Consider the following 27,712-nt stretch of genomic DNA (forward strand, 5'->3'; position numbering starts at 1 on the left):
TCAACAAAATAGATTGTATCACTTGCAATTCTAGCAGCCCAGGAGGGAAAAGCATCAAGAGAAAACTATTGAGAGGGGATGCAGCCGGGAGAGATGCACTGCAGTTTCCGAGCTGTGCTGAGACCCCAGCAAATGCTACTGACAAACTAAAAATCTAAAACTCCTGGTTCTGTTGGAGCTGGCCCTATTTATTCAGGCTGTTTCTATTGTCCCAGCTTTAAAAGGTTTCATGAGCTGTTTATTTTACAAGTTTGAGTGGACACTTCATCCACCACTGCCTTAAAACCTCTGTCCATACAAAAAGGTACAAAATACACATTTTAAAGCCATAGCATTATCACAGGGAAAACATCTGACCTCAGTCATAGGTGTACAGCGTTGCGCTGAAGTTTATTTCAGGATTGGCCAAGTCACATGAGGTCCACCATCTCAAAATTTGACCTGAAATGTAGATTATACCTATTTAAATGCATGGCTTACAAGGAGTGCCTGAACCTGAGAGGTGAATTATAATGTATGTGCCATATTATATATCATTCCAGCTTGGCAACTAAATATCGCAACTGTTTCAGATCCTTGCGTCATGAATGAATGACTGTCAACAATGTTGAGGGAGAATATCAGTTAAAGTTTATTAAGCCTTGTATGCAGACCCTTTTTTTCATATATAATGTATGAAAAGAAAAAGGGAGTACTTTTTCCATTGGTTAAAATTTTTCAAGAACCACTCTATTTCTTCTATCCACTGTATCAGAATATTTCTCAAACTTCTACCATATTCTCTAGTTTTGTAGTGAGGAAAGGTATAGTAAATATACGTGACAGAAACATTTAAATGCAACACAGTTCTTGCATTTCCCTTCTGACTTTTCCTATTGTGTTGTCATGATTGAACACTTCCTGTTTTTGGATCCAAGTAGATATATAGGTTTTGATCAACTTTTTATTCTCCTATCTGTTATATTTTTAAAATTTATGATGGAAATCATATTCCTTTGCACATTCGTTTCTTGCTCAAATTTAACTGTCCCTTAATTTACTTAATTTATTTTTAAAAGCAGTTCTTTTATAATTTGATTAGCGAGTTCCTTTTGACCTTCATTTTTTTTGAGAAGCAGTTGTTGGTGGAGAACGCTAATCAGAAAAAAATCTGGCCGACTCATCATCATAGAATCCATACAGTGTAGAAACAGGCCCTTCGACCTAACAAGTCCACACTGATCCTTGGAGCATCTCACCCAGACCCATCCCCCTATAACCCACCTGAGCTACACACTCCAGAACACTACAGGCAATTTAGCATGGCCAGTCCACCGAATCTGCACATCTTTGGACTGTGGGAGGAAACTGGAGTACCCGGGAGGAAACCCATGCTTACACAGGGAGAATGTGCAAACTCCACAGACGGTTGCCTGAAGGTGGAATTGAACCCAGGTCTCTGGCACTGAGGCAGCAGTGCTAACCATTGAGCCACCTAATTCATGAGTAGAACAGTCACTTTATTCATGATTCCATGAATGGAATTCCTACGCTTAAAATGTAAGTGAAATGATTGAGATATCTGTTTAAATGTTGAACCTCTGTCTGATCTGTAATGGTCAAAGGATAATTTTTAGGCTGGAGAAAGGTTTGTGTTGGACTGTCCCAGAATCCTTGTTTTATTAGGACCCCTGCTTTTCTTGATTTACCTTCATGATTCAGATCTTGGAGTGTAGGGACAGTTTTACAAATTTAGATACGATATCAAACTTGAAAGCATTGTAAACTGTGAGGACAACAGTGTAGAACTTCAAAAGGACATCACAAATTAGCAGAATGAGTAGGGTGGTAGCAGATGAAGTTCCATATGGAAAGGTGAGGTGGTGCATTTTAGAACATGGAAAGACATTTAAAAAATAAAAGTAACAACTGTGAAGGGTGTGTAGGTGCAGAGACTTGAGTATATATGAGCATAAAACATTAAAGGTGGTAGGACAGATGGAGGAAACATTTATTAACACATACAGTATACCAGGCATCATTAATAGGGGCATAAAGTATAAGAACAAGGAGCTTATGCTTATCTTGTATAAGACACTACGTTAGATCTCAGCTGGGGTATTGTGTACAGTTCCAAGTGCCACACAACAGGAAGGACATGAATACATTGAGGAAATTGAAGAAGACATTTCCAATAGTGATGCCGGTGCTGAGGAACTTCAATTATGGAGGTAAATTGGAGAAGCTGCGACTGTTTACTTTGGAGGAGAGAAGGCTAAAAGGAGATTTTATAGAAGTTTGCAAATTTGAGAAGTGTGGACAAAAGTAGATGGGTAGAAGATGTTTTCGATCACGAAAGGATCTAGATTGAGAGGGCACAGATTTGAAGTGATTTGCAAAAGCAATAAATATGATGAGAAAAATACTTTTTAACCCAGGAAACATTTTGTGTACAGAAAACACTTCTGAATTGTGGTCAAGACGTTTAAGAGGGCACTATATTTATTGAAATAATCATCATGTACAGGGTTCTGAGGAAACAATAGAAGCATGCCACAGAGTCATGATGTTCATTTGGAGATTTTGTGTAAATACCATGGACCAAACAGATACTTCATACACTAACAATTATGAAATTCTGTGCATCTAAGATTCTGGACTGAGTTTCATATTTTACTACGATATGTTTCATGTTTCTCTTTTAAACTAAGTATTGGCAAGGCGTCCTGAATATGATATTTTATGGTTCCTCATTTGCTCCTCAAGTTGCTGCCGCTACGTATAAGTTATTTATGGCATAAGGGAAAATGACTGTTATATCATAATATAGTGCTAAGAATGAATTAACAATATGCACAAAGAGACAAAAAAAGGTAGAGGATTAATGCACTCTGAAGCAAACAATATAATGGAAGAGATTTTTAGTGACAAAGAAACCCCAGGTGCAGTGGAAGAAAATAATTGAAACACAGTCATCTTATTCATTGTATTACACCCTACAACATTCCTACATTTAATCCAGGCACCAGGGATGCCAATTGTGGGACAGCTTTTAATGAATGAATTTATAGTGGGATAAATTTGTTTTGCACCCTTAGGTTAAAGGTTTGGCTTGGCTTGGCCAAAGAAACTTTACAATGGAATACTAAACAAAGTTCATTTCTTTTGCAGTAGTAGACCAAAATTTTAAGCCCATTTACTATGCCACCCTTTTTTTCCTGAGGGAGGCCCACGAGCAAATTATGGTACTGGAAAGTGTGAAGTTCCCAACTGCAATTTTCTAAAAACATGATATCAAAATTATGATCATTTAATTGATCATTTGAATGACCTGAGTCACTTCAGCCTATTAATGAACCTGGTTTATGACACAAAATTGGGTTGTGCAAACAGGGGTTGCTCACAACATTCTTGTAGCTTGCAAGAGCCTATTTAGCACATCAAGTCTGTACCAGCTCTTTGGAGAAAAGGTGTACAATTCCATTGGCATCGCTCTCCCACCTTTTCCTCCTGCACATTCTTTTTCAGATGATTTAATTCCCTTTTGAATGCTTCAATTGAACTTGCCTCACTGTGGTAGATCAGCATCTTTTATTTTTGTACAGCCTTCAAGACTACTTAAGAGGAGAGATGCTATGTTGTCTGAAGGCTAACCTAGAGGTGATTTTCTGCAAAGTGTGAACGATAAAAATATAAATGTGGGAGAACAGTATGCAGGTTTTTGATGTCGGCCATGCAGTGCAAAACACAATGTTTAAAAACTTCACATGCATTCAAAAGTAACTATCCACAGAAGATATTTATTAGAAGTAAATCCTGTGGGATTTTGGACAAGTTGTACATCTAACAAATTTGAACTATTTACATTTCAACTGCATTCAGAAAAACTCGGTGGTTCTTTGGGGGTAGGAAAAGAACAGAATGCAAAGTTGTGTTCACCTGCAATTGGTCCTTTTTCTATGCTATCACTCATCGTTTGCTGTTTCATTCCTGTAGCATTTTGTCAAATGCGTAAAATTAATTTTACCTAATTCAATTTTTTGATGTTTGTAAATTAGATGAGAACAGTAATCAGAGTTCTATAGCAGATGCTTCTCCAATGAAGCAGGAGAACAGCAGCAATCCAAGTCCTGCACCTGAGCAGAACTTGATAATCCAACCAGAGGGCACTGAAACTGGGACTGAGGACATTCAGACCCCTGTCAAAGACCAGCCCAGCTCTGACGGTAAGGCTTAAAACAGATTTAGGAGTAGAGGTTAGGACTTTGATCAGGAGTCCTCAGGTCAAAATCCAATTTACTATAATATTTTCTGAGTGGAAGAAACTCTCACCCAACTTTGCTAAATACATTTATTGATCCTTGAGTGAAAATCAAAAACTTATTCATGAAAATGTAGATGTTGGGTGTGATAGTTTCTTAAAATGTTAATAAAGAATGAACTGCATTATAGTTTAGAGTTTTTGGAGATTTTATCTCAGTGGTTGACAGTACATTTAATAGGAAAAAGTTCTATATAGAGTGGTTATATCAAGTTAAGGGAGTACTTTTGGGAAAATAAAATGATTCGGATAATCCTCAAAGAGCAAATACTGAAATGTAAACAATGTGTATGAATACAGGAGATAAATGAGAAATTGTGAAACAAATGCTCTTTGGAGTTTAAGGTGCTTGTTTTTACTTTTAGTTTTGGAACTGTGTAAAATGATTAACAGTACTCAATCTTCCGACTGCAAAATTTTAGCACAGATTTGTTCCTGCTGAACAATTTTAAAATCAAATCTTAAGATTAAAATACATATTCAAAATATTCAAGTCATTGTTTGACTCTGTGATGCTACTTTTTAATGACGTTTATAACATGCAATGCTCATATGTAAACACCATATTAAAGTTAGTTTTAATTTAAAAAAAACAGTCACTTTTAAGTTTGTGCCCTTGCAGTTCTAACTGTTTCCTTCCTCTACTGAAAATGCTTAAGTTTGTTTCTATAGCTCATGATTCTACAGGGATCAGGAGCTTTTTAGTACCCATTTAAGTTATCATTGTTTGTGAAAATCTGGGTTGTGAACAAAATATAGATGTTACCATCAAGCAAACTTTTACTTGCACGAATTTACAAGCAGGAATCACCTCTCAGGAGGAGGATTAAATCCTGCCTGTTTTTTTTTACATTTTCCCGCTTCCTACCTCTTGGGGTCTGTAGCCAATTGCAATAGTTTGTTGTTATCCAGGCTGCGGTTAGTTAATTTAGAATGAATGGGGCATTGAATCTTTGTAGTCTGATTTAGTAGAAAATTTACAATATGTGACACTGAATGAATAAAAAATAAGATTTTAAAGAAGTTCTGCCTTGACTTCAAATTGAGTGTCAAAAATATATAAAGAATATTGGATTTCTGAGTAATTGGCTAGGTAATTGTTTAATCAGAGATCTGTAATACAGCTGGATATGGATTATTTTCTGTACTGTTTTATAGAATTCATAGAAGTACTTTTTTTTTAAACACAGGCAGTGTTAGGGCATGTGCTTGTTGCTGATGTGTGGTTTCCATATTGGAAGATTGATGATTTTGAAGCAAGTTTTTCCAAGTCATAATCAGCTTCTTACTAGGGAATTTAACTAGCAATGAGTAAAATTTAGAAACTGTTGAGATCAAAGGCCTTGGTAAAGAAAACCTTTCCTCTGTTTATCCTCTTCAGAAGCTTTTATTGTTGTTGCTGCTGGAGATCTTTTTATGTCCCTTATGTACAGTTCATTTCCTGTCTTGTCAGTGGAGTGATCTCTAGGAGACGATCAGGATGGATTTTGAATTGATAATGCACAAAAGGAATCCATGTGACCTGTTCTTTGGGGAGGTCAACAGTCTACTCTCTAATTGGCAGTACATGGAGTTTGCAAAGTGACCTCTCTGGAAAGGTCCAAACCTCAATCTCAGAATATCACGTGGCCTTGCAGGTGATCATTCTTCTTTTCAACTATTCAACCTTGCATTAGACTTTTGTACTGCTCTCTCATTTAGTACTTGGGGTCCCACTGTTTAGCTGAAAAGTAAGTAACATGGGGCCCTTAATGCCCTTTCATGATCGCTCATTAACTACCGCAAAATTTGAAATTTTTGTTTCTACCACTTGTGCTACACTGATACCTGGTCAGCTGGAAGGGAATAAAAGGGTATTTATTCTATTTATACTTTTTTAAATGTAATCGTGAGCTTGCGTACTACATAAATACTTCGAATGGGCATAAATTCGGCAGTTTCTGTCTAATCCAGAATATGCTTCGCTTAATTTCTTGTCTTGATGAGTTTAGCGGACCTCCAGAAACTATGGGAATGAGATCAGAAGTTGAAAATTTTGCTTGCTAAATGAAACTTGTGCTATCTGAAGTTATTCAATAAAATCGGTAGAAACACAGATGTAGACTTGGCCAGCTATTACAGTCTCTCTCTTTTTGAAACAATTGGAAAGTCCCTCTGGCCATGGGTCATGAGCAGTTTGACTGCTTTTGCCTCTTCACGGGCATAAAATTTGTGACATTAGGGAGGGAGTGGTGAAAGCTGCACAGCTTTTTAAAAATGACATACATTTTCATTTTTTAAATGAAATTTTGAATCGAATTTTTTCAAGCCAAGTAATCGAAAAACACAATAATTTAAATTAGATAGCTAAACAAATAACTTTTCCTGTAATTGTTTTAATTTGACATCTCCTTTTCTATGCCTTCCTGCCTCCAAGCTGTCCTTCATCTGGGAGGACGGGACCGTCTGGGTAGCAGACTTCTTCAGAGGCACCATGGAAGCTCCTCCATGTCTACCAATAAGAGGTGTGCTTTGTGGGACGGGATAGGTTTCTGTGTATGTGTATACATGTATGTGTACTTGTGTTTTTTTCTTTACCACAAGGCTATTAAACTGCCCACTGAGAATTGGAAAAACTCAATTATAGCAGTGACAAATATTTAATTGGAATTTGATTTTAAACTTGCTCCCTTTCAACGTGAGTCCCACATTAAAGCTACAAGCCACCTTGTTAGAAGGTTAGCACAAAAATCTTAAATATTGATACAGAATTTCAAGAGTTATTTATGGGAATAATCATTCTAATTTGTTTGTCTTTTCAACATATTTTGTGATGTGTTCAGTTTCAGTCTGCCCTTAAATGTTTAATTCCTAATATGCTTCACATTTGCCAATCTCAAAATTCACTCATCTAAGATCAGGTTTTAGTAATTTGATTTTCTTCTTCATGCTCTTTTGAATGTTCTAACTCTCCAGATATTTATTTTCCTGTGGCAGTTTTATTCCTTTAGTGCCTCTCCTGAGGCATTGTCTCTTTCATGTATTATAGTTAGTGATACAATTTCCTTTGTTATCTCATTCACGTGTTAGTTATTCACATATGAATTTTGGTCAGTAAGTGTCCACAGGCTATTTATTTGTTGTAGCTTCTATCCATGCTGTTTTTATCCATTGTTGGCATGTTTATTTTTAACAATGTCTAAGTGGTAATGATCAAAAGTGGAGAATAAGACTGAATGTTCTTCTTTAACTTGGGGTGGGGGAGGGCAGTGATTATGTGGTTTGGGTAGCTGGGGGAGTTTGGTGGCAATCAACTGTGGTCCTGCTTGCTAACACAGCATGGATCAATGATCAGACCATATCCATCCATCCATCTGGTTCAACTGTTTGCTAAGTAAATTCATTGACTTTCAAGGAAACTACTTAGATTTAAATAATTTTCCCCAACTGATGCCTCATGCCCATTTTTTGAGTTAAAATTGGATTTTCCTAATTTTGTGTTTTAGTTATTTGGGCCACTAATATTGTAATTCATGTTTTGTACTTGGATCAAAGTATTCATATTTTGGGTTTGACTTCTAGATAAACTTAATCGTAATGCCTATGTTTAGCGTCTGGGATATTATAAACAGCTCCATGAATCACATTCAACTAGTGCAACATTTTATAGGTATTTTGAAGCATTTTCCAGTTTGTTTGGACTGTTTGCACTTCTCCATGGATAGTACATGCTGCGTTTTTATACCTACATCATTTTAACTAAATTTATTCATGCAGTTTCCCCTCCCAACAAACGGTCTGTAGTGGTAACCATGGCAAGACTTCTACTTCTATCTCAACGTTTATGTAAAAATCCCATGAAATTGCAGCACAATGAGACTGACCAACTCAGTAACTGTATAAAATCTAATAAATTCAAACACCAGCTACTTTCGTTGAAAAATAAATATCAAATATTAATTGCAAAAGGAACCAAATAGGGAAATAGCAATCTGAGAAAGCCCTTGTACATCTTTAAACATTGTGTACTTGAAGCATATCTGATGATCCTTCATGCTGGCCATTCTGAATCCAGTAATTGTACCTGTGGAACTTTTTTCTAAAGATAAAAGTCAAGTATTAATTAAATGCATTTTTGACAGGCCTAGAACCTAGAAAAGCAGCCATCTGTACTTAACAGCAATACAATAACACATTCTCAATTAATTGCTCTTTAGAACCTATGTAACACATTGAAGCTATAGTTAATTTTGGTTCATAGTTAATAATCTTTAATTTTTTCTCAAATTTAAAAGGGTGTTGCTGGGTCTGTTTTGTTGTCAGTTTGAGGCAAATAATCAGTGAATTTGTTTGTCGTTGAATTTTAGGTTTAAAACACTTGTTGGTTATTCTTGGGAGTATGGCCATTTCTCAATTTGCTTCTCTCCATTTGCGCTTTTTTGACAAACATATTGCTAATTATTAACGAAGCTTCTAAACATGCTTTGCTTTTTGGAATGTTTTAACTTTTGAAGACAAGCTCTTTTCTAAAGTTATAAGATATTTGGCTGACTGTTGCATTTGTCCCGCAGCCTTTTAATCAGTGACATTACTTGTAAAAAGTGCTTGAAGCCTGCTAGTTTATGCAAATAATCTTGACCATACCTTTATTGCTTCCTCTAAGGAATTACATTTCTATTCATGGTTTTAATTTAAACAATGGTGCCTGAGGTTTGATATTTATCTTAAAATAATACAGCACTCATTTGACTGTCTGCTCCTGCACCAACACTTATAGTAAGATCCAATTAATCTAACTTGTTTTCGTTGATATTTGAAACACTGTTTCATTAATGAATAATACTATACCTGTGATATAGACTATTTTTCAAAGGTACTGAACTGCAAGGTGCTGAACATGGCAGAAGGTATTCATTTATAAAGTGTCTTGAAAATTGTTCCCTGATGCTAACTCTCGTGAATTCATGTTTTAGCATAGTCAGTCTAGCATATTAATTTATGATGGATTAAATTTTAGAATTATAACAAAATTTGACTGAACAACACCTAGGTTCCTTCCAGCAACATAAGTTTGGGGTAATCTTTTGAGGGTGGGAAAAAAAAATACTGGCTTAACTCTTAAACTTTAAAAGTTGCACAGTCACAATATTTGAAGATGTATTAGATCTAAATTTTAATAGCATCTAAAATTTAAAAGTATCTGTTTTATTTAAATATTTATATTTCATATACTTTAACTTTTAACCTACTCCCTGTAGTAGCAATATGTGTCAGGCCATCGAAACAATTGTGCTGCAAAAGCAAAATATAAATATCCGTGCATTTGTTCATGTATTCCGTTTTTCTATTGGGTGTGAAGGTGGAGAAAGAAAAGGAACATTTAGATATAGAAGCACAATTGTTGGACTTTTATATTGAATTTTTAAAAATGCTTTAAAGGTATTCACTTTATATTCTTACAGCTATGCCTAAGATTCTGGCTCTGTGCCTCCCCTCCCCACTCCCTAGAAGCAAAGTGACTTTCATTATAAAATTTAATTCTGAATTGTATTGACACTGACCATCATAGAAACCATTATTGCATTATAAATGCTGTCATTTTGGAAATAAAATGTAGAAATGGTTTGATAGATCATATTTGATGGAGTTTCTGTTACAATTTCTATTTATGAATATATTCATGTTGAATTGGAATAGCTTTTAAATTGGATAACATTAGCTTGTATTATTGAGTGATGGGAGAGAATGTGCATCCACTTCTCAGTATTATTCACAATGGAAATTTGGGAATTGGATTTTTACACCATATTTAAGAATGAGCAATATTTTTCCATACTGAAATAGCTTTGCCAAAATATTCCACATGTGTATAGAGAATTTTTACAGTGTTTGTAAACCTCAATTTCCTTTTTAGGTCATTTATTTATCATTTAACTTCTGAGAGACAAGCAGATAACTTTCTGGCTCCCATCTTATTTGCTAGTATTGCTTTGTAAGTCCATGCTGAACAGTGTGTGAATAAGGCATTGATAACGTGTATTGATTTGCCTTAAATGTCTGGGAATGAAAACTTGAGTGAAATCCTGGAATGTGATTTTCAAACTCCAGTCAGTGCCCTGATTTCAGAGGCCTTGTGTGGCAATAATCTGTTTGCAGAATGATAGAAGTAAAATTTGGAATGTATTCAGAAAAGCTCTTTTACATGCATGTATCAACCTGAAAATCTCCAATTTTTGTACTCATTATTGTAGTCCTTGCTGCATTATCCAGGATAGTTTTTGTATTTTGTTGGTGAGAGTTTGGCTGGAGGCCAAAAATTCCTTGGCACATTGAGGTGTTTTCAGTGGAGACTTCTTTTTCTGTCATGTTTCTAGCAAATGTAAGGCCTAGCAGCTTGCCTTTTGTCAGATTGGCTACCAGTTTTTACAGAATTTCTGTCTTAAGCTAGTTTCTGCCTTAATTAAGGACACCAATCTTTTGTGAAATTATAGTAAATGTTATAAATGTGAAAAATGTAACCTAATAAATATGCATTTGCTTTTTTATTATAGACACATCACCACCAGCAGAGCCAAATTCCCAAACTCCCCCAGAATTATCTCCAACTGATTTAGAGAAATCAGATATGCAACCATCGGGAGTGAAAGAGAACACAGAGACGACCAAAGATACTCAGGTATAATTGAGAAGGTTTTTATAATACTGCAAATGCCAATCATATTTAGCATTTGTTACATATGGAATTCCCTTTTGGAGCAGCAAATTATCCAAGATATTGAACTGTACAAAGTTTTTTAAAATATATGTTTAACTTACTAATTGGATAAAGAGTTTAAGAACACTCTTCTAATGCAGTGCATAATCCAAAATGAACAGCATTAGGACATAGAACAGTACAGCAAAGAACAGGCCCTTCAGCCCACAATGTTGTGCCGACCATTGATCCTCATGTTTGCACCCTCAAATTTCTGTGACCATATGCATGTCCAGCAGTCTCTTAAATGTCCCCAATGACCTTGCTTCCACAACTGCTGCTGGCGACGCATTCCATGTTCTCTCAACTCTCTGTGTAAAGAACCTGCCACTGACATCCCCTCTATACTTGCCTCCAACCAGCTTAAAACTATGACTCCTCGTGTTAGCCATTTCTGCCCTGGGAAATAGTCTCTGGCTGTCAACTCTATCTATGCCTCTCATTATCTTGTACACCTCAATTAGGCCCCCTCTCCTCCTCCTCCTCTTCTCCAATGAAAAAAGTCCGAGCTCAGTCAACCTGTCTTCATAAGATAAGCCCTCCAGTCCAGGCAGCATCCTGGTAAACCTCCTCTGAACCCTCTCCAAAGCATCCACATCTTTCCTATAATAGGGCGACCAGAACTGGACGCAGTATTCCAAGTACGGTCTAACCAAAGTTTTTATAGATCTGCAACAAGATCTCACGACTCTTAAACTCAATCCCCCTGCTAATGAAAGCCAAAAGCAATTGACTGGTTCACGTGCACATTAACTCCCACGTACTTGAAGTAAACTGATTTTGAGACATAAACTGAACCAGGTTTGTGTTCAAAGGCAAGCAGTCTTATTAAAATGGAAAGTATATGTCCTTTGAAGTTAGTTATGGTTAGAGTCATTAAATATTGCTTGCCCAGAATCACTTCATAATTAAGCTAAAGTTTATTATCTGTGACCATGTTATGAATATGGTTTAATGTTCTTTGTACTCTCTCTCTGGTCAAATTATACACAGGGAATAGTATTGTCTAGAATATGTGCTGCTTTGTCTGAACTTCATTGAACAATTGCATATGGAGTGTTCTGCATTTTCCTTTACAGTTGAATCACTGTATAGAAAAATTATTCCGTTGAAATTCACGTGCATGTAAACAGTTTTTGTGTTACTACTTTTTCAGAATGAAAAATGTGTCCTTGTCTGTTGTAATTGAACTCTGTAAACTCTTGCTAAAATTTTATTGTGATCTTTTACAAGTAACATCTGAAGAAGAATAATGCTGGTTTCGTAGTCAAACTTGACCTTTCTCTTCCTAGGAATCTGAAGATGGGGAGCCACTTCCAAAAAAGATCAGAACAGAAACCTCTCAGCAGAGTGCTGAGGAGAGTTAGGCTGTCCAAAAACTCTGGGTCACTTTCCATGAAAAGGTACATCAACAGGCCTCAATTCAGACCGACCTTCTAGAAACTTTCACACATTACTGAACATGGAGGAACCACTGACCACAAACGATTGTTGGGTCATAATCCAAGAAAATTTGGGAAGACTGGACAGATATGATGCTGACTAATTTCTCCTGTGAATACACATTCTAGTGATTTATATATTTAAATTACTTTCACTGTTAAAGTTGGGTGGGGTGGGTAGAAGAAATGGACTCAGGAGGGTTTACGCACTGGTAGTTTATAAAACTTGTCAAGATCACATGTTTTTGCTGCTGTATTTCATTTCTTTTATTTATGTTGTAAAATATTTAATGATGGTACAGGTCAGAATTAGTATACATGTAAAGTCCATTATTCATGCCATTTTAATTCCATTTTTGTGCCTCTTTTTTTAAAAAAAAAAATGACCACTATCTTACAGAAAGTGCCCTTTGTTTGCCTTGAAAGTAGTAAGATTCTATTGTGATCATGTTTAATCAGTGTAACAAAATCTGAATGATTGGTCCTTTTCATGTTTAGCTTTGTAACTAAAACATTCTACAAGTATCTAAAATAGAAGTCTATTTCCTTGAATACAGCCATGTACATAGGTTATTCTATTTGTTTACTAATGAGTGAAAATATGGATTTCTGGATACGATAGGGTTGTGTAGTTGAAAATAAGTGTCTACACAAATAGTATCTATAATGGATGTGTAATTGTATTCAACTTGTAGGCCAACCAGAAATCTGGATGTAAAATGAAACTTTCAAGCAGTGAATGGTATACAGCCGGAATACTGTTAATATTAAAAAATAGTTGATGTGCTGTCCTAATGCTTTGGCAAACTAATCTGATGAATTCTGACCTGAAGGTCCAAGATTGTAAGTCTCTTCCAAAAGTAGCCAACTGATTCTGTACTGCTGTGTAGGACAGGTGAGGTTGTTCTTAGTCTACAACAGATTTTAGCAATGCCTGTGCAAGCTTGAGAGCAAGAGACTCTTTGGATGATACATGTTGTGGGATATAAAAAAAAGTATAAATACTGTACCTTAGTTTGCCTCTTCTGAAAAAAGTGATTGTTGAAACTTTGTACGTAATGCTTTTGTTTGATCAGCTAATGCAAACAAACCTACTGAATTTCTTCAGTATTGAAGAAAACATGAACAAAGGTGATGTGGGTATTAAATTTATTTTGGCAAATGTTACATTTTCAAGTAAAAAAAAATTTGCAAGTAGATCAGTTTTTCAAATCACTTTGGCGTTTGATATGCATTTTACCACAAAAGGTTTAAATTGATTAAATCCTTGAAACGTCTAAAAGCTGTGGCAGCAAAGATGTAGATAGGAGTAAGAACTTAGGGGTCTGTATCTGAGACTTGAGCTTGTTGCATTTTATAGGCAATGTTTTAAATTCCAGTTCTGAAAAATTGATAGACTTCATACTACATTCATTCTCACTTGAATGAACTGTGTACTATTTAATAACTTAAAATGTTGATGGTTGCATTTCCCTGTGGCAGGATATGTGTTACATCTTTGGATTAAATACTATAACTGATAAAATTGTTTAAAGCCATTAGCGTTTTTATTTATTTGAGGCTTTATTGATTTTTTTTAACCCATGGTTCCAACGTTAATAAATGGAACTGAGCATCACAGAAGCTCAAAACTACGGTTGTATTCAAGGAAATAAAATTAATGTATAAACCTGCACTGCATTGCAGTTTCCCTTTGCATAGGTAATAGGTGCTTACGTACTGAGAATGAGAATACATGTGGTTTTAACAAATTGATTTGCTCAAGATTATCACTCACTCACACTGACGTGCCTGAGTTTTTCCACCTTAAATGTTTTAAATGTTACAATTTTGTTTAAAGTGAATTGAATACTTTATAATAAATTTGAATTCTGACAATATATAATATTCCCATTACAAATGTTTGAATTTCTGTAACCCAGGCCACTTAGAAAATTCAGTTACTGAGTCTGAAGTAATTTTATTGGACGGATTCAAGTCGCAGTAAATTGTTTATAAAGTCAATTTTATGTTGCATAAATCTCAGTTTTGTATAATTGTCTGCAGTGCTAGAGCAGCCCTCAGTGTTAACATTTGTTCAGGCAATGCATTTACCCACGTGGGCATTGGGCTTAAATTTGCAAAACCAAGTTTAGTGCTGGTTGAAGCCCCAAGTGCAGAATTAAAATATAAATAGGTAGAGACTGTAGACAAACAGCATGATCTGCCTAGTTGTATTAGGTTTTGAGCAGCCTATCTTTAAGAGGTCAGCGAAGGCTGCACTGAAGAATGACCCTAGAAATAGAGGTTTTTTGTCCCCAGTTTGAAGAAGCAAGAATAGCCCTTGTTGCTTTGAAAACTCCAACTCCCTAGCACTTTTGAGGATCTGTTTCCCGACCCACTCTTCCAGGCTCAATCTATAGCGAGTGAGCTGTACAATTCCCTAAACTTCCCAAAGAGATAAATCACGGAGTACCCATTTGGTATTTTGAGCTCACGGCAGCATTTAAACAAAGCCTGAAGCTGAATTTGGTTTAGGTCTTGGATCCACACAGTCTGGCATTGCTTGCCTGACTTTACTGCAGTTTCAGGTGCATACTTAGTTGCTTAACTTTTGCCCTTTACCAGTTGGTTAGCAGATGTCTGGTGTTCTGATTTGTATTTTTAATTTCTGTTCTGTATTTTGGTTGGGGGCTGGATGGGTGAAAGTTAGTTTTGAATTTATTGCTTAATTATTTTTGTGTTGCAGAAACTGTGAAAGTGAAATATCAGCATGGTCTTGGGACTACCTTATGCATTTCACTAGATTGGAGTGACTCAGGAACTGATTAGTATGCCTGGTTGTTTCACTTACGATCTTGTGCTCAAATTCAAATGAATGAAAGTTGGAAATGGTGTTTGCAAAAATGTACCTAGTGAGTCTAGACACCCAAACCACTGTATAAAGTGGCCCCAAAATGTGCCCAAATTAATGTATAATTTTCATTTTTCATCAGCATTTTAGTAAAGTGCTCAATGTGCCTATACTTGGCCATATTTTTAACTTGCATTGTTTCTTAAGATTGTAATACTTTATGATGGGGACCTACTGAAGCTGAATTGTCTCCTTAATTGAACCTGTTCTATTCTTGTATGTAGAAATAAATCTGTAATTATTTAAAAAGATTTGGAAACTGGCTGAGTAGGATTGGATCAATTTGCTGTTTGTCCAACTGATCCAAATGTCAAATAATATGCAGATTTTTAAATAGAATAATATTGAATAGTGACAGGAAAAACAATGGTTCTTAGTACTGAAGGTGTATACTGTTTGAAAATTTCTGTACGACGCATGTTTGAGTCATGTGTCTGCATTAATTTAGTATTTTTTTCTTGGACCTTTTGACAGTGCTATTTTAAAATGCTAAGTCCATGGGGAAGGTTTCACTTATTTGAAAATGCAAGGGAATAGTTTTTGTTTTCTTTATCCTTGCAGGACTTTCAAAAGTAATTCAAAATAAATATAATATTAATTATCCTGTTTTCCTTCAGGTAACTAGTTCAAGGATTTCTGGTTCAGTTTTGATTTACTTTGGAACCTTGTTATAAACAATACTGGGGACTGGCAACATTTTAACTGGGTTTCAAAGTACTGCTGTTTAACTTTATTTGTTTTTTGGTTTTGTTTACGATGGATGCATAAACCAAAAGCAGTTCAAGTTTTAGTGGCAAGTTTACTAAAAGTGGTGTGGTGTGTAACAGTCCCCAAATGTTGAGTGCGATTTTTATGTAGGTTTTTTTTAGTTCCAAGATGGCTGGTGAAAGTTAGTTGCAAACCTTGTGTTATGAAGGGGCTCAACAGTGTAATTTTTTTAAGCTATGAGCAACACTAATGAACTTTGTAGGTGTGACATGAATTTTTATACAATTGGGTGTAGTCTTGCCTTCCATAACTAAGTTTGGCTTTTCCTAATAGAATTTCTGTGCAATTTAACTTGCGTATTGTCTTTTTCTGTTTGAAACTAGTGCAGTTTAATGTTCAAGAAAGCTTTTGGCTTTGTTTCAAAAAAAATGATAAGATGGTTTTCATTCCATCATAAAAGCAGTGCCACAGTTAAAGCAGGAAAACTTTATGTACTTTTATTTAAAACAAAAACTTGGGGGTAGTGCAAGATTTTCTCTTATACATAAAAAAATTGGAGCTTCTGTTACATTTTAGTTACCCCTGAAGCTTCCTCCATCTGAGGAATACTTTAAAACAAATCCCATCTTGTATCTGTGAACTCTAAATTGTTATCTTGCAGGACTGTGATATTGCCAGGGCCAGAATGAGTGTTTTAACTTTAGGTAAAGTTTTGTCATTCAAATTTTGCCTTTTAAGTTTTTATGTTAATAGAGATTGAAGCACCACATTCCAAATGTTTGTAGAAGTGCAGGCACTTACTAATATATCAAAATAGCAGCAAACATTCTTGTTGTGATTTTAGGTCTTGAAATCCATCCTACTACTACATTTTTACTACAAAAAGCTATATGAATACTGTCCGATTGTCAACACGAATAAATTTGTGATCAGATTGCCCACCTTTTAACAATGTATTATGATTTTTAGAGACCGAAGCTATCATGAAAATACTTAACAATTTCCAACTGAAATGCAATGTGTTGTACAGCAGTATGTTTTCTTTATTTATTCTTGAGTATGGTTTGTACCATGTACAATGGCTTTGTTTTCATGAATAAAAAAAATTGTATAACACATTGTTTTTAGTCAGTTATGTATTGTATTTTTATTTCCTGTGGATGACAAAAGGTTACAGATGATATGGAACCTGACCAAAATTCAATTCTTTCCAGGAACATATTGTACTAATGTTGACATTTTTTAATGATTGTTTATGGGTTTTGAAGTAATAAGATCCTATAAATTTTATCTGCCAGCATTTTTCTTCCAGTGCATTTAAAATAACTTCAGAAGTAGTTGCAAATTTTTATTGTCAGATTCTACTTTCAGCAGTGACACTTGATTGTGGAAAAAAAACTTAAAATTTGGAGAGAACTTAATGGTAACATAGTGATGCAATTTAGGTTACGAGAGTCTAATTTAAGGCAAAGTGCACTTTTTAATGCTGCTGCATGTATTCACTAAACTTCTAGACTTCCTTTTTCATGTTTTTGGTGGAGGCCGAGTGTGGTGGTTTTGGAGTGCCTACCCTAAGCAACCTGTGTTGGGAACTTATTTCCAACTTGGTTTTTTTCATTCTTGGATATTGATAATTTTCAATGTATTCATATGCAGAGTAAGAATGAGAGGAAGAAAATGAAAGAAGGTTTAATTATTTCCTTTTGAAAGTATTAGTCTTCATCACAGGTGCTTTAGTTTAGTGTTTATTGCTATTTTTGTACTTCTCCCACCGATTTAATAGTTTGATTTTTAACTTTTTTATATTAGTTTAATAAATTTTAGTTGCTTATGTACATTTTGTTTTAAATGTAACTTGCCATTTAAGTATCAGTTAACTGTAGACATAAAGGTGCTTGATGTTTTCAATAACTCTTTGGGAATATCTCATCTACATCGGGGTGCCATCCTATTCATTCCCAATGTGTATATTTTCATTTGAGAAGCTTGAAACTTACTTAATTTTTTTCTAAATGTTTTGTTAATTTTCCTTTGATTTCCTTAAAATCTACAAGACTCAGTTAAGATTGGATGAATGACATCAGCTAGGATTTCTATTCACCTTGTATCAATGTATTTGCATGTATTGTTGGGATAATGTGTTAATGTAACATTTGTATTTGCATGTATTGTTGGGATAATGTGTTAATGTAACAATATTCAATCTATTTCTGAAATTTCAGCATAAACTGTATAGGCTGGTACTATTTTCCACTTTAGTTCCAACTTTGTTCATTTGTTAAATCAAGTAGGTATATATTTTTAACTGTTTAACCCGTGGAGAACATTCCTTATGCCAGTAGTACATAAACCCGTTTTCCAGTGAGGTTTGTTTGATGCAAAACAGCAAACTCTGTTTAATCGTTTTGCTCATAGGGATATCAGATAATTCTGCATTTTTCAGTAATCAAGTCCAGAGTTTAAGTTTGTATAGCTCGGATCTATTCTCGGTAGTGTGTATTTACATACTGAACTAGGGGTGGCAAGGCAGGAAACCCAAAACCTAGTGGCCCCTGCTAAATGAAGGACATAGTGTGGGAATAAGCCATTTAGCCCGATGTGTCTATTCTGCCGTGAGTCAAAGATTATGGCTTATCTGGATCCTATTTACATGTAGCTCCTTTTTCCCATTTTCCTTAATTCCTTTGGATGACAAGCAATCTTAGATTTAAAATGAACAATTAATCTAGAATCAATCACTGTTCACAGAATACCATTTTAAACTTCTATTGCACTTGTTGTAGAAGTGCTTCTGTGTTTCACTTCTCAAGCTCTTAAACTTGACCCTTGTCACAGCCCCTCACATGTACACAGAGGAAGGTTTCACTCGGTTTGTTTTCCTTTTCTTACTATTAGATCATTCATTAACTTCCAATTCCAATGAATGCAAACTAATTGGAGTAATTGTTCTTTGTAATTTAAACTTTGAACTCCAGATATAATTCTGGTACAACTACATTGCAATCTATCCTAAGGTATATTGTGCAGAATGGCTCTTGTTACCTAGGTGTACTTGAACTAGAGCTTTCTATAATTAAAGCTACCCAGCTGTATTCTGGTCATTTCAAGCCCAGCAGCCCATTAGCTGCTCTGATTATTTTCTATCTATCATAATCTGTGCACCTGGTCAACATTCCTTCTAAGCTACATAGCTTTCCAATCTGTTTAAAGCTTCCCACAGAAGCTGGAGAAATGAGAGGGAATGCAGCCATGGAACCCGTGCCCCACAAATCTTTTCTCCCTAATGTTTCACCATTTAGTGAGTGCCCCGTTTGTTGCTCTGTATTTAAGCCCAATGTGGATCACTTAATTGCCTGTTTTGCAATCTATGAGGACTATGTATAGTGCTTTGTTTATCAACTTGTGGTTTAAGTGAGATAAAATTGGACAGATTGTTTTGATCACTTCTACATTTATCATATAGTTTGATCAATACCTCGCATTGTCATCTCAATCTGTTTGGGAAATACCCTCTAATTTGATACTTGTGGATGTTTTCCATTACAAGACACTGGATTTGTAGATATATTTTTATATTTACGGGCAGTGTTTTCTTATTAATATCAGTATGTTGCCTGTGTATATATGTATTCATAATGTTTAAAATATGTTCAGATCTATTGTAAAATACAGGTGGATGGAGCATGTTAAAACTGTGCTGTTCTGATCAAAACTCATTAGAAGGGTACTGCTCGTCGGGTGTATTGCAGATTCACTATGATACTACGATTGAAGGAGTTAAATTGAGGACCAATGCATAATTTTGCCTCTAATAAAAGTGATTAAAGAGTGATACACTTGAGGTGTCAATGAAGATTAAGGGATTTGATGGGGTAGGTGGTGATTTTCTCTGGGTGGGAGCTCCAAAATTAGTACTTGTAATCTTAAAGTTGGACCTATGCCGCAAAAAAGTAGCGGAACTTTGCTTTTAAATCTGTTGCAATTAGGTCAACAATGAAATTCAAAATTTCACTTTTTTTGTTAGTAAAGAATATTGAAGATTCTGAATGAAGGCAGCCAGATGGAACCAATCTCTACCTTAAACATGATCAATTGAATAGCAGAATTGACCTATTTTTCTGAAGGTTGACAGTAGTGAAGAATTGCATTTGTTTTTAAGCACTTTATGCACGTTTTTGCTTTTGGATGTACATTGCATAATTTCTGTTCTTACAGAATCCAATCTAAGCTCTGAATTCCTGCCACATTCAGTCCAAAATGGTGGACAATTTATTTGAGAAGGAAGCTTCACAAATCTTCCCACCCTTAGTGATGGGAGAGCCCAGTATTTTGATGGAAAGGAGATTTTTGAAGCATTTGCAACAATCTTCAGAAGTACCAAGAGGATGATTATCTTAGTCTCCTCCTGATGGCCAACATTACTGATGCTAGTCTTCAACCATTTTGATTCATTCCAACTGATATCATGATACGGCTGAAGATACAGAGCACCTCAGAAGATATGGGCCTTACCAATGTTTTGGCAATTGTGTGAAGACATGCTCCAGACTTTCTAAACCCCTAGCCCAAGTAGTTTTAGTACAGCTGTAAAGTTGGTATCTACCTGGCAATGCAGAAAATTTCTCCAGTATATCCTGTACACAAATTGCTGTTCAATCCTAACACCGCCAAACACCACCCCATCTGTCTACTCTTAGTCAGAAGGAAAGTGTTTGAAGATGTCATTAAGAATGCTATCAAGCAGCACTTGCTTATCAATAACCTGCCCATTGACTGGGTGCTGCCATGGTCTCTTGGCTCGTGACAACATTACTGCCTTGGTTCAGGCATGGACAAAACAGCTGAAACAGAGGCCAGCATTTGAGAGTATAGCATCAAGGAGCCCCAGCAAAACTGGAGTCTGAGAATCAAAGATAGATTAGGTTGGAAATTGTACCTAGCAGAAAGGAAGATGGCTGTGGTTATAAGTCAGTCATCTCTGCTCAAGGAATTCCTCAGGATAGTTATTTTAAACAACTTGTTCAGCCATTTTATGAAACACTTCAGGCATAGGTGAGATTTGCTTGCAGGTTTTGTAACCTACAGGTGGGCGCACTCTTCCCACAGCACCACAAGATCATTTGTTATTTTTAATCAGCTTGTTGGACATGTTATGACCCTCGGGCAGAGAGAATTTGAACCATGTTTTCTAGTTCAGAGGTATTGGCACTCGCATTGCAATATTTAAACTGCCAAAGTGTTATAAGCTAATTCCTCAAGCGATACTTTCTAATCAACCTGTTCGGAGATGTTATTACACACCTGTGGAGCAGGTGTGACTTGAACCAAGGCCTCCTGGTTCGGAGGTAGGGAGTCTAAATCATGTCACAACCATACCAAAAGAATCATACATTATAGAAGAGACTTTGTAGCTTTGCTTATCGGCACAAACAGCCACTAAATCTTACTAGTCCCACTTTCCAGCACTCCAGAAAGGGTTCTAAGCTAATTCCTTAGGGTATCGTTTTTGGCTCAACCATCTCCAGCTGCTTTATCAGTGACCTTCCATCCATTGTTAGGTCAGGAGTGGAAATGTTCATTGATGTTTGTACAATGTTGAATGCTGTTTGCAGCTCCTCAGATACTGATACAATCCATGTCTAAATACATTGAGTTGTGGATAATATCCTAGTAATATTTGTGCCACGTAAATGCCAAGCAGTGACCATTTCCAATAACAGTCAATCTAACCACTGCCCCTTGATATTCAATGGTGTTACCATCAATGAATCTTGCATTATCAATATCATGAAGATTACCATTGACCAGAGCCTCAATTGAACTCAACATGCAACTACAGTGTCTACAACAGCAGGTCAGATGCTAGAAATACTGCACTGAGTAGCTTGGCCCCTGACTCTCCAAGGCCTGTCCACAATTTATAAGGCACAGTTTGGGATTGTGGTGGAATATTCTTCTTCACTTGCCTGCTCTGTACAGCTCTAACAGCATTCAAGGAGCTTGACACAAAGCAGCCCGCTTGAAAAGTACAACATCCTCAAACATTCAGTCCCTCCAATGGCCAGCATCACCAAGAAGATGCGCTGTAGAAATTGACCAAGACTCCTTTGACAACACAATTACCAACTAGAAGGGCAGCAGGTCCATAGGCACACCATGACATGCAGATACTATACAAAGCTAGTCACCATTCTGACTTGGAAATAGATCTGCGTGCCTTCAGTGTTGCTGGAACCCCCAACAAACAGCATTGTGAATGTCCATACACCAAAAGGATTGCAATGGTTCAAGAAAGCAGCTCATTCCCTTCTGCTAAAGAACAATAAATGATGGCCCAACTAGTAAGCCCACATCCCTGAATGAATGGAATAAGAAAAGATCATTGGTGATATAACCGTTCTTACCATAAAAGCATACTTCCACCTGGTGAGCCACTGCAGTGAAACTCTCTGCAATTTATGTGCTTATTATGTCAGTCACTGTTTGTTTCAACACCACCACCATAGAACAATTGACATTTTAAATGTTGGTTATTTTTTATAAGACAAAATTGGCCAATCTAGGTAGTTACTTGCTTGACAATGTGTTATTTGCTGGAAAGTTCTTTCTGTCATCTAAATGTATAGATGGACATATATACACTGAAAAGAAAAACAACATTGCAGCTATCAGGAAAATAGAAAATGCTGGGCAGAAAGGTCTGTCAGCATCTAGAGAGAGAAAAACCTGGTCAAAGTTTCAGGTCATTGTCCTTGGTGGTATCTGGCATTCAGTCATAAATTAGTCGTCAAGTTGTCAGTGACTTGAGGGATTAAATGTCCTCCTTTCACTTCATATGTACATTTAAAATAAAGTTCCAAAGTATCAATTTCTTTACACTAAATAATGTTATCAATTAGTTGGGTTGGGTTAGTAATTTGTAAAGAAGGCATACATTTAAGTACATATTATTTGAACTACACTTTTCTATCTTCACCTTGTATTGACGTCACTGACTTGAATTATTGTTCTCTTAGACAAGTTCTGAGTTGTAACGAAGGGTACTGACCTACATTTTTTGTTTCATGCTGTTGAAAAATAAATGTGGACATCCTGCTACATAAACTAAAGATCAAGCACCAAAGCAACAAAACTTTGTTGACTAATAGACTGTGTTTAAGTAAGTGCTAATGTTAATTCCCTATGATCTGTTAAGTCTGTGTAAGTATTTTTTAATTCCCTGCAATGAAATCTATCACTTTAATCTTGTTTATTGAGGATTAACTAAAGATGTTGCATTTAAAATGTCTTCACACTATGGTTTTATTTGCTGACTTAGATAGTAAGGGAGAGAGACAATAGCATGATGGTAAATTCGCTACAAAAACACAATTGCTGGAGAAACTCAGCAGGTCTGGCAGCATCTGTAGAGAGAAAGCAGAATTAACCTTTCAACTCCAGTGACGAATCTTTAGTACTGATAGTAGCTAGGAAAAAGTATTTAGCCTGATAATGGGGAGGGGGTGGTGAAGGTGTGAGTGGCTAGGTGGAGATGCAGCCCAGAGAGAGAGAGAGAGAGAGAAAGTAAGCTAGGTAGAAAAAGTTAAGCTGGGGATCAGATGATGATGGATACCGTGCTGAGGTGAAAATAGGTTGGGACGATTTCAACACAGCCATATCATGACATGGCCTGGGGTGTTGGGTTAAATAAAGGATGTGGAAGGTGGTGTTCAGGCTCTTTTAACTTTGCCCACCCCGCACCCACACCCTGTCATGACGTGGGCTGCTTTCAGCATAGTCAAACCACTTTCAGCTGGTCATGGTCTTTGTTACCAGCTTTTCTGTTTCTGTGTCTTACTTTTAAACATATCATTGGGTTGGAAGCAATCGTGTTTAACTTAATAAAGGAAATTACAGTGAAATGAAAATGGAGTTAGTTCAAGTAAACTGGTCAGATAGATTAGCAGGAAAGATAGCAAACAATGGTAGACATTTAACAAGGTAATTCATAATTCAACAAAAATAGATTCCTGTAAGGAGGAAGCATTTTGAGGGATAAATTAACTTTGGTGCTTGATCTTTAGTTTATGTAGCAGGATGTCCACATTTATTTTTCAACAGCAAAGTAAGGAAGTTAAGAACGGTATAAAGTTGGCAGAAAGAGCATGTAAGAAGCAAAAGTCAGTGCTAGCTTCAAAGACTCAGAAATTCAGAATCTAGCAAATGAAGACCGAAAAGATAATAAAGATAGAAAATAAACGAAGGCAAACTAGTGAGTAATATAAAAACAGACAAGAATTTCTTTCAGTATATAAAAAAGGAAAAGCAAGGTCAAAGGGAACACGGGGCCCATAAAAATCTTGGGGAGACAGTTAAGGAAAACAAGGAAATGACAGAAGAGTTAAACAGACATTTTGCATCAGTCTTTACGTTGGAAGACACTTTAAACATCTCATTAATATGAAAGAATGCGGGTGGTGGAATTACCATCATGACAAAAGTAGTATTAGACAAACAAATGGGGCTAACGACAGAGGTCCCCTGGCCCTGTCCTTGCATCCTAAGATCCTAAAAGAGGTAGTTTCAAAGATAGTGATGCAATGTTTGTAATTTTCCAAAGATTCTTGAACTTTGGCATAGAACTGGAAGACTGGAAAACTGCCAATGTGATACCCCTGTTCAAAAAAGGAGGCAGGCAATAAGCAGGTAACAATAGGCCAATTAGTATGACATATTATTAAGTAAGAAATAGCAGCAGATTTGCAAAACCGTGATCTAATCAAGCAGAGTCAGCATGGCATCGAGAAAGGGAAATTCTGTCTCACTAATTTATTAGGGTTTTTCAAGAAACCAGAGTGGATAATAGAACGTGTGTTGTATTTGGACTTCCAGAAGGTGTTCATCAAGATACTTCAGAGAAGATAAGTCTCAAGATAAGAGCACATGGTATTGGAGGAAGTACATTAGCGTTAATAGAGAATTGACTGATGGGCAGGAAACAGCAAGTTTATAAGGCATTCTTTTTCAAGTTGGCAACTTGTAACTGAGTGAGGTTTGACAGTGATCGGTGCTGGGACTACATCTGTTGACAATATGCACTAATGAGTTGGAGGAAGAAAACAAATGTACTGTAGCCAGATTTGCAGATGACTCAAAAATAGGGGGCAAGTCAAGTTGTAAGAGGAATACAAACTGTTTACAAAGAGATACTGATAGGATTAATTCAGTGGCGAAATGTTGGTAATGGTGTATAATGTGGGAGAGTGAAAATGACCAGTTTGGCAGGGAAATAAAAGAACACTAATTTTTAAATGGCAGAATAAAGTGCAAAATGCTGCAACACAGTAACATAGGGTACTTGTTCACAGAACACAGAAAGCTACCAGACAAATATCACAAGTAATCAGGAAGGCTAATGGGACATTGGCCCTTATTTCAAGGGGGTTGGAGCATAAGAGTGGTGAAGCCTTCCTGTTGCTGTTGAAGCTGCTGGTGAGGCTACATCTGGAGCTTAGAGAAGGTTCACTAAGATGATAACTGGTGTGGAGGATTCTTCGGGGCTGAGAGGATGCTCCCTGTCAGGAACCAGTCTTGGACCAGAGGATATAATTTCAGAATAAATTTAACATAGCTGTGGGGACAGACTCCTTGTCTATATTTAAGGCCAAGCTGCTTGATGAGGGGAAGTGAGAGTTATGGGCAGGATGCGGCTGTGTGGAATGTAGAATCAGCCATGATCCTGTTTATGGTGAAGCTGGCGCCAGAGGCTGTATGACTTAGACTTGTTTTTATTTCTTGTCTTTTATCTCATGCACTTTGTCTCTCACTGGGCACAGTCTCTACCTAGCTGCTCAATCCCTTTCCTGGCTGATCCCTGTTAACAGCATAAATATAACTTTTTCCCAGCCCCTATCAGTTCTGAAGAAGTGTCACTGAAAAGTTAACTCAGCTTTCTCTACATAGTTAGACCCAGACCTCCTGAGTTTCTACAGCAATCTGCTTTTGTTTCAGAAGGCTAACGGCCAAGTGCTGGAAAATGTGATTATAACAGTTGCGTTAACACTGTGAAGCTGGATGAACACAGCAAGCCGAGCAGGAAAGTTTGACGTTTTGGGTTGAGACCCTTCTTCAGAAATGGGCAAGGGGAGGGGGTTTCTGAAATAAATAGGGAGACAGAGGGAGGCAGATAGAAGATGGATAAAGGAGAAGATGGGGTGAGAGGAGACAGACAGGTCAAAGAGGCGGGGTTAGAGCTAGTGAAGGTGAATGTAGGTCGGGAATTAGGGAGGGGATAGGTCGGTCCAGGGAAGACGGACAGGTCAAGGAGGTGGGATGAGGTTAGTGGGTAAGAGATGGGGGTTGGGCTTGAGGTGGGAGGAATGGTTAAGGAGGTGGGGATGAGCTGGGCTGGTTTTGGGATGTGGTCGGAGGAGGGGAGATTTTGAAGCTTGTGAAGTCCACATTGATACCCTTGGGCTGCAGGATTCCCAAGCGAAATATGAAATGCTGTTCCTGCATTTTTCGGGTGGTGTCATCGTGGCAATGCAGGAGGCCCAGGATGGACACGTCATCCAAGGAATGGGAGGGTTGAGTTGAAATGGTTTGCAACTGGGAGATGTAGTTGTTTGTTGTGAACTGAGCAGAGGTGTTGTGTAAAGCGGTCCCCAGGCTCTGCTTGGTTCCCCATTGTGGCCTCCTCTACATCCGGAAGAGCAAATATAGTATATCATATTAACAGATGTGAAAGTGAACATCTTTTGATGTGGAAAGTCTTCTTAGGGCCTGGGATGGGGGTGGTGGGGAGGAGGTATAGGGGCAGGTGTAGCACTTGCTTCGGTTGCAGGGAAAAGTGCCGGGGGTGATGGGGCTGGAGGGGAGTGTGGAGCGGACGAGGGAGTCACAGAGAGAGTGCCCCCCCCGCCAAAAGCACAAGTGTGGATAGGGGAAAATGTCTGGTGGTGGGGTCAGATTGCAGATGGCGGAAATTTCGGAGGATGATGCGTTGGATTTGGAGGTTGGTGGATGGTACGTGAGGACGAGGGGCTTCTGTTTTGTTTATTATTCCGGATAGGGGGTGTGAGGGATGAGTTGCGGGAAATGCGCGAGACCTGGTTGAGGGTATTTTCGATCACTGTGGAGGGGAAGTTGCAGCTCTTGAGAAAAGGACATCTGGGATGTTCGGAGTGGAATGCCTCCTTGGGAGCAGATGCGGCGGAGGCGAAGGAATTGAAAATATGGGATGGCCTTTTTACAAGAAGGTGGAATATTCTAGGTAGTTGTGGGAGTCGGTAGGCTTAAAATGGATATCGGTTTCCAGGTGGATGCCGGAGACGGAGAGAGAGGTGTCAGAGATGGTCCAGGTGAATTTAAGATTGGGGTGGAAGGTGTTAGCGAAGTGGATGAACTGTTTGAGCTCCTCGTGGGAACACAGTCATCGATGTAATGGAGGAAGAGATGGGGGATAGGGCCAGTGTAGCTTTGGAAGAGGGATTGTTCCACGTATCCTACAAAGAGCCAGGCATAGCTTGGGCCCATGTGGGTACTCATGGCCACCCTCTTTGTCTGTAGGAAAGTGGGAGGAATTCAAGGAGAAGTTGTTCAGGGTGAGGACGAGTTCAGATAAGCGGCTGAGGCTGTCAGTGGAGGGGGACTGGTTG

At 37.2% G+C, this 27,712-nt stretch overlaps 1 protein-coding gene across 2 annotated transcripts in view; it reads left to right on the forward strand.

Moving 5' to 3' along the window:
* bcl7a (BAF chromatin remodeling complex subunit BCL7A) overlaps window positions 1-17,194 on the forward strand; it is a 49,393-nt gene extending 32,199 nt beyond the window's left edge. For both annotated transcript variants that reach the window (XM_048556282.2, XM_059655056.1), the window contains exons 4-6: window positions 4,038-4,205; window positions 10,831-10,955; window positions 12,326-17,194. In XM_048556282.2, coding sequence (XP_048412239.1) covers window positions 4,038-4,205; window positions 10,831-10,955; window positions 12,326-12,400 — 368 coding nt within the window. In that variant the 3' untranslated portion in view covers window positions 12,401-17,194. The remainder of the gene's footprint in view (window positions 1-4,037; window positions 4,206-10,830; window positions 10,956-12,325) is intronic.
* The last annotated feature ends 10,518 nt before the right edge of the window (window positions 17,195-27,712 follow it).

Source organism: Stegostoma tigrinum, chromosome 26 (genome assembly GCF_030684315.1).
Source record: "Stegostoma tigrinum isolate sSteTig4 chromosome 26, sSteTig4.hap1, whole genome shotgun sequence".
NCBI classification, from domain to species: Eukaryota; Metazoa; Chordata; class Chondrichthyes; order Orectolobiformes; family Stegostomatidae; genus Stegostoma; species Stegostoma tigrinum.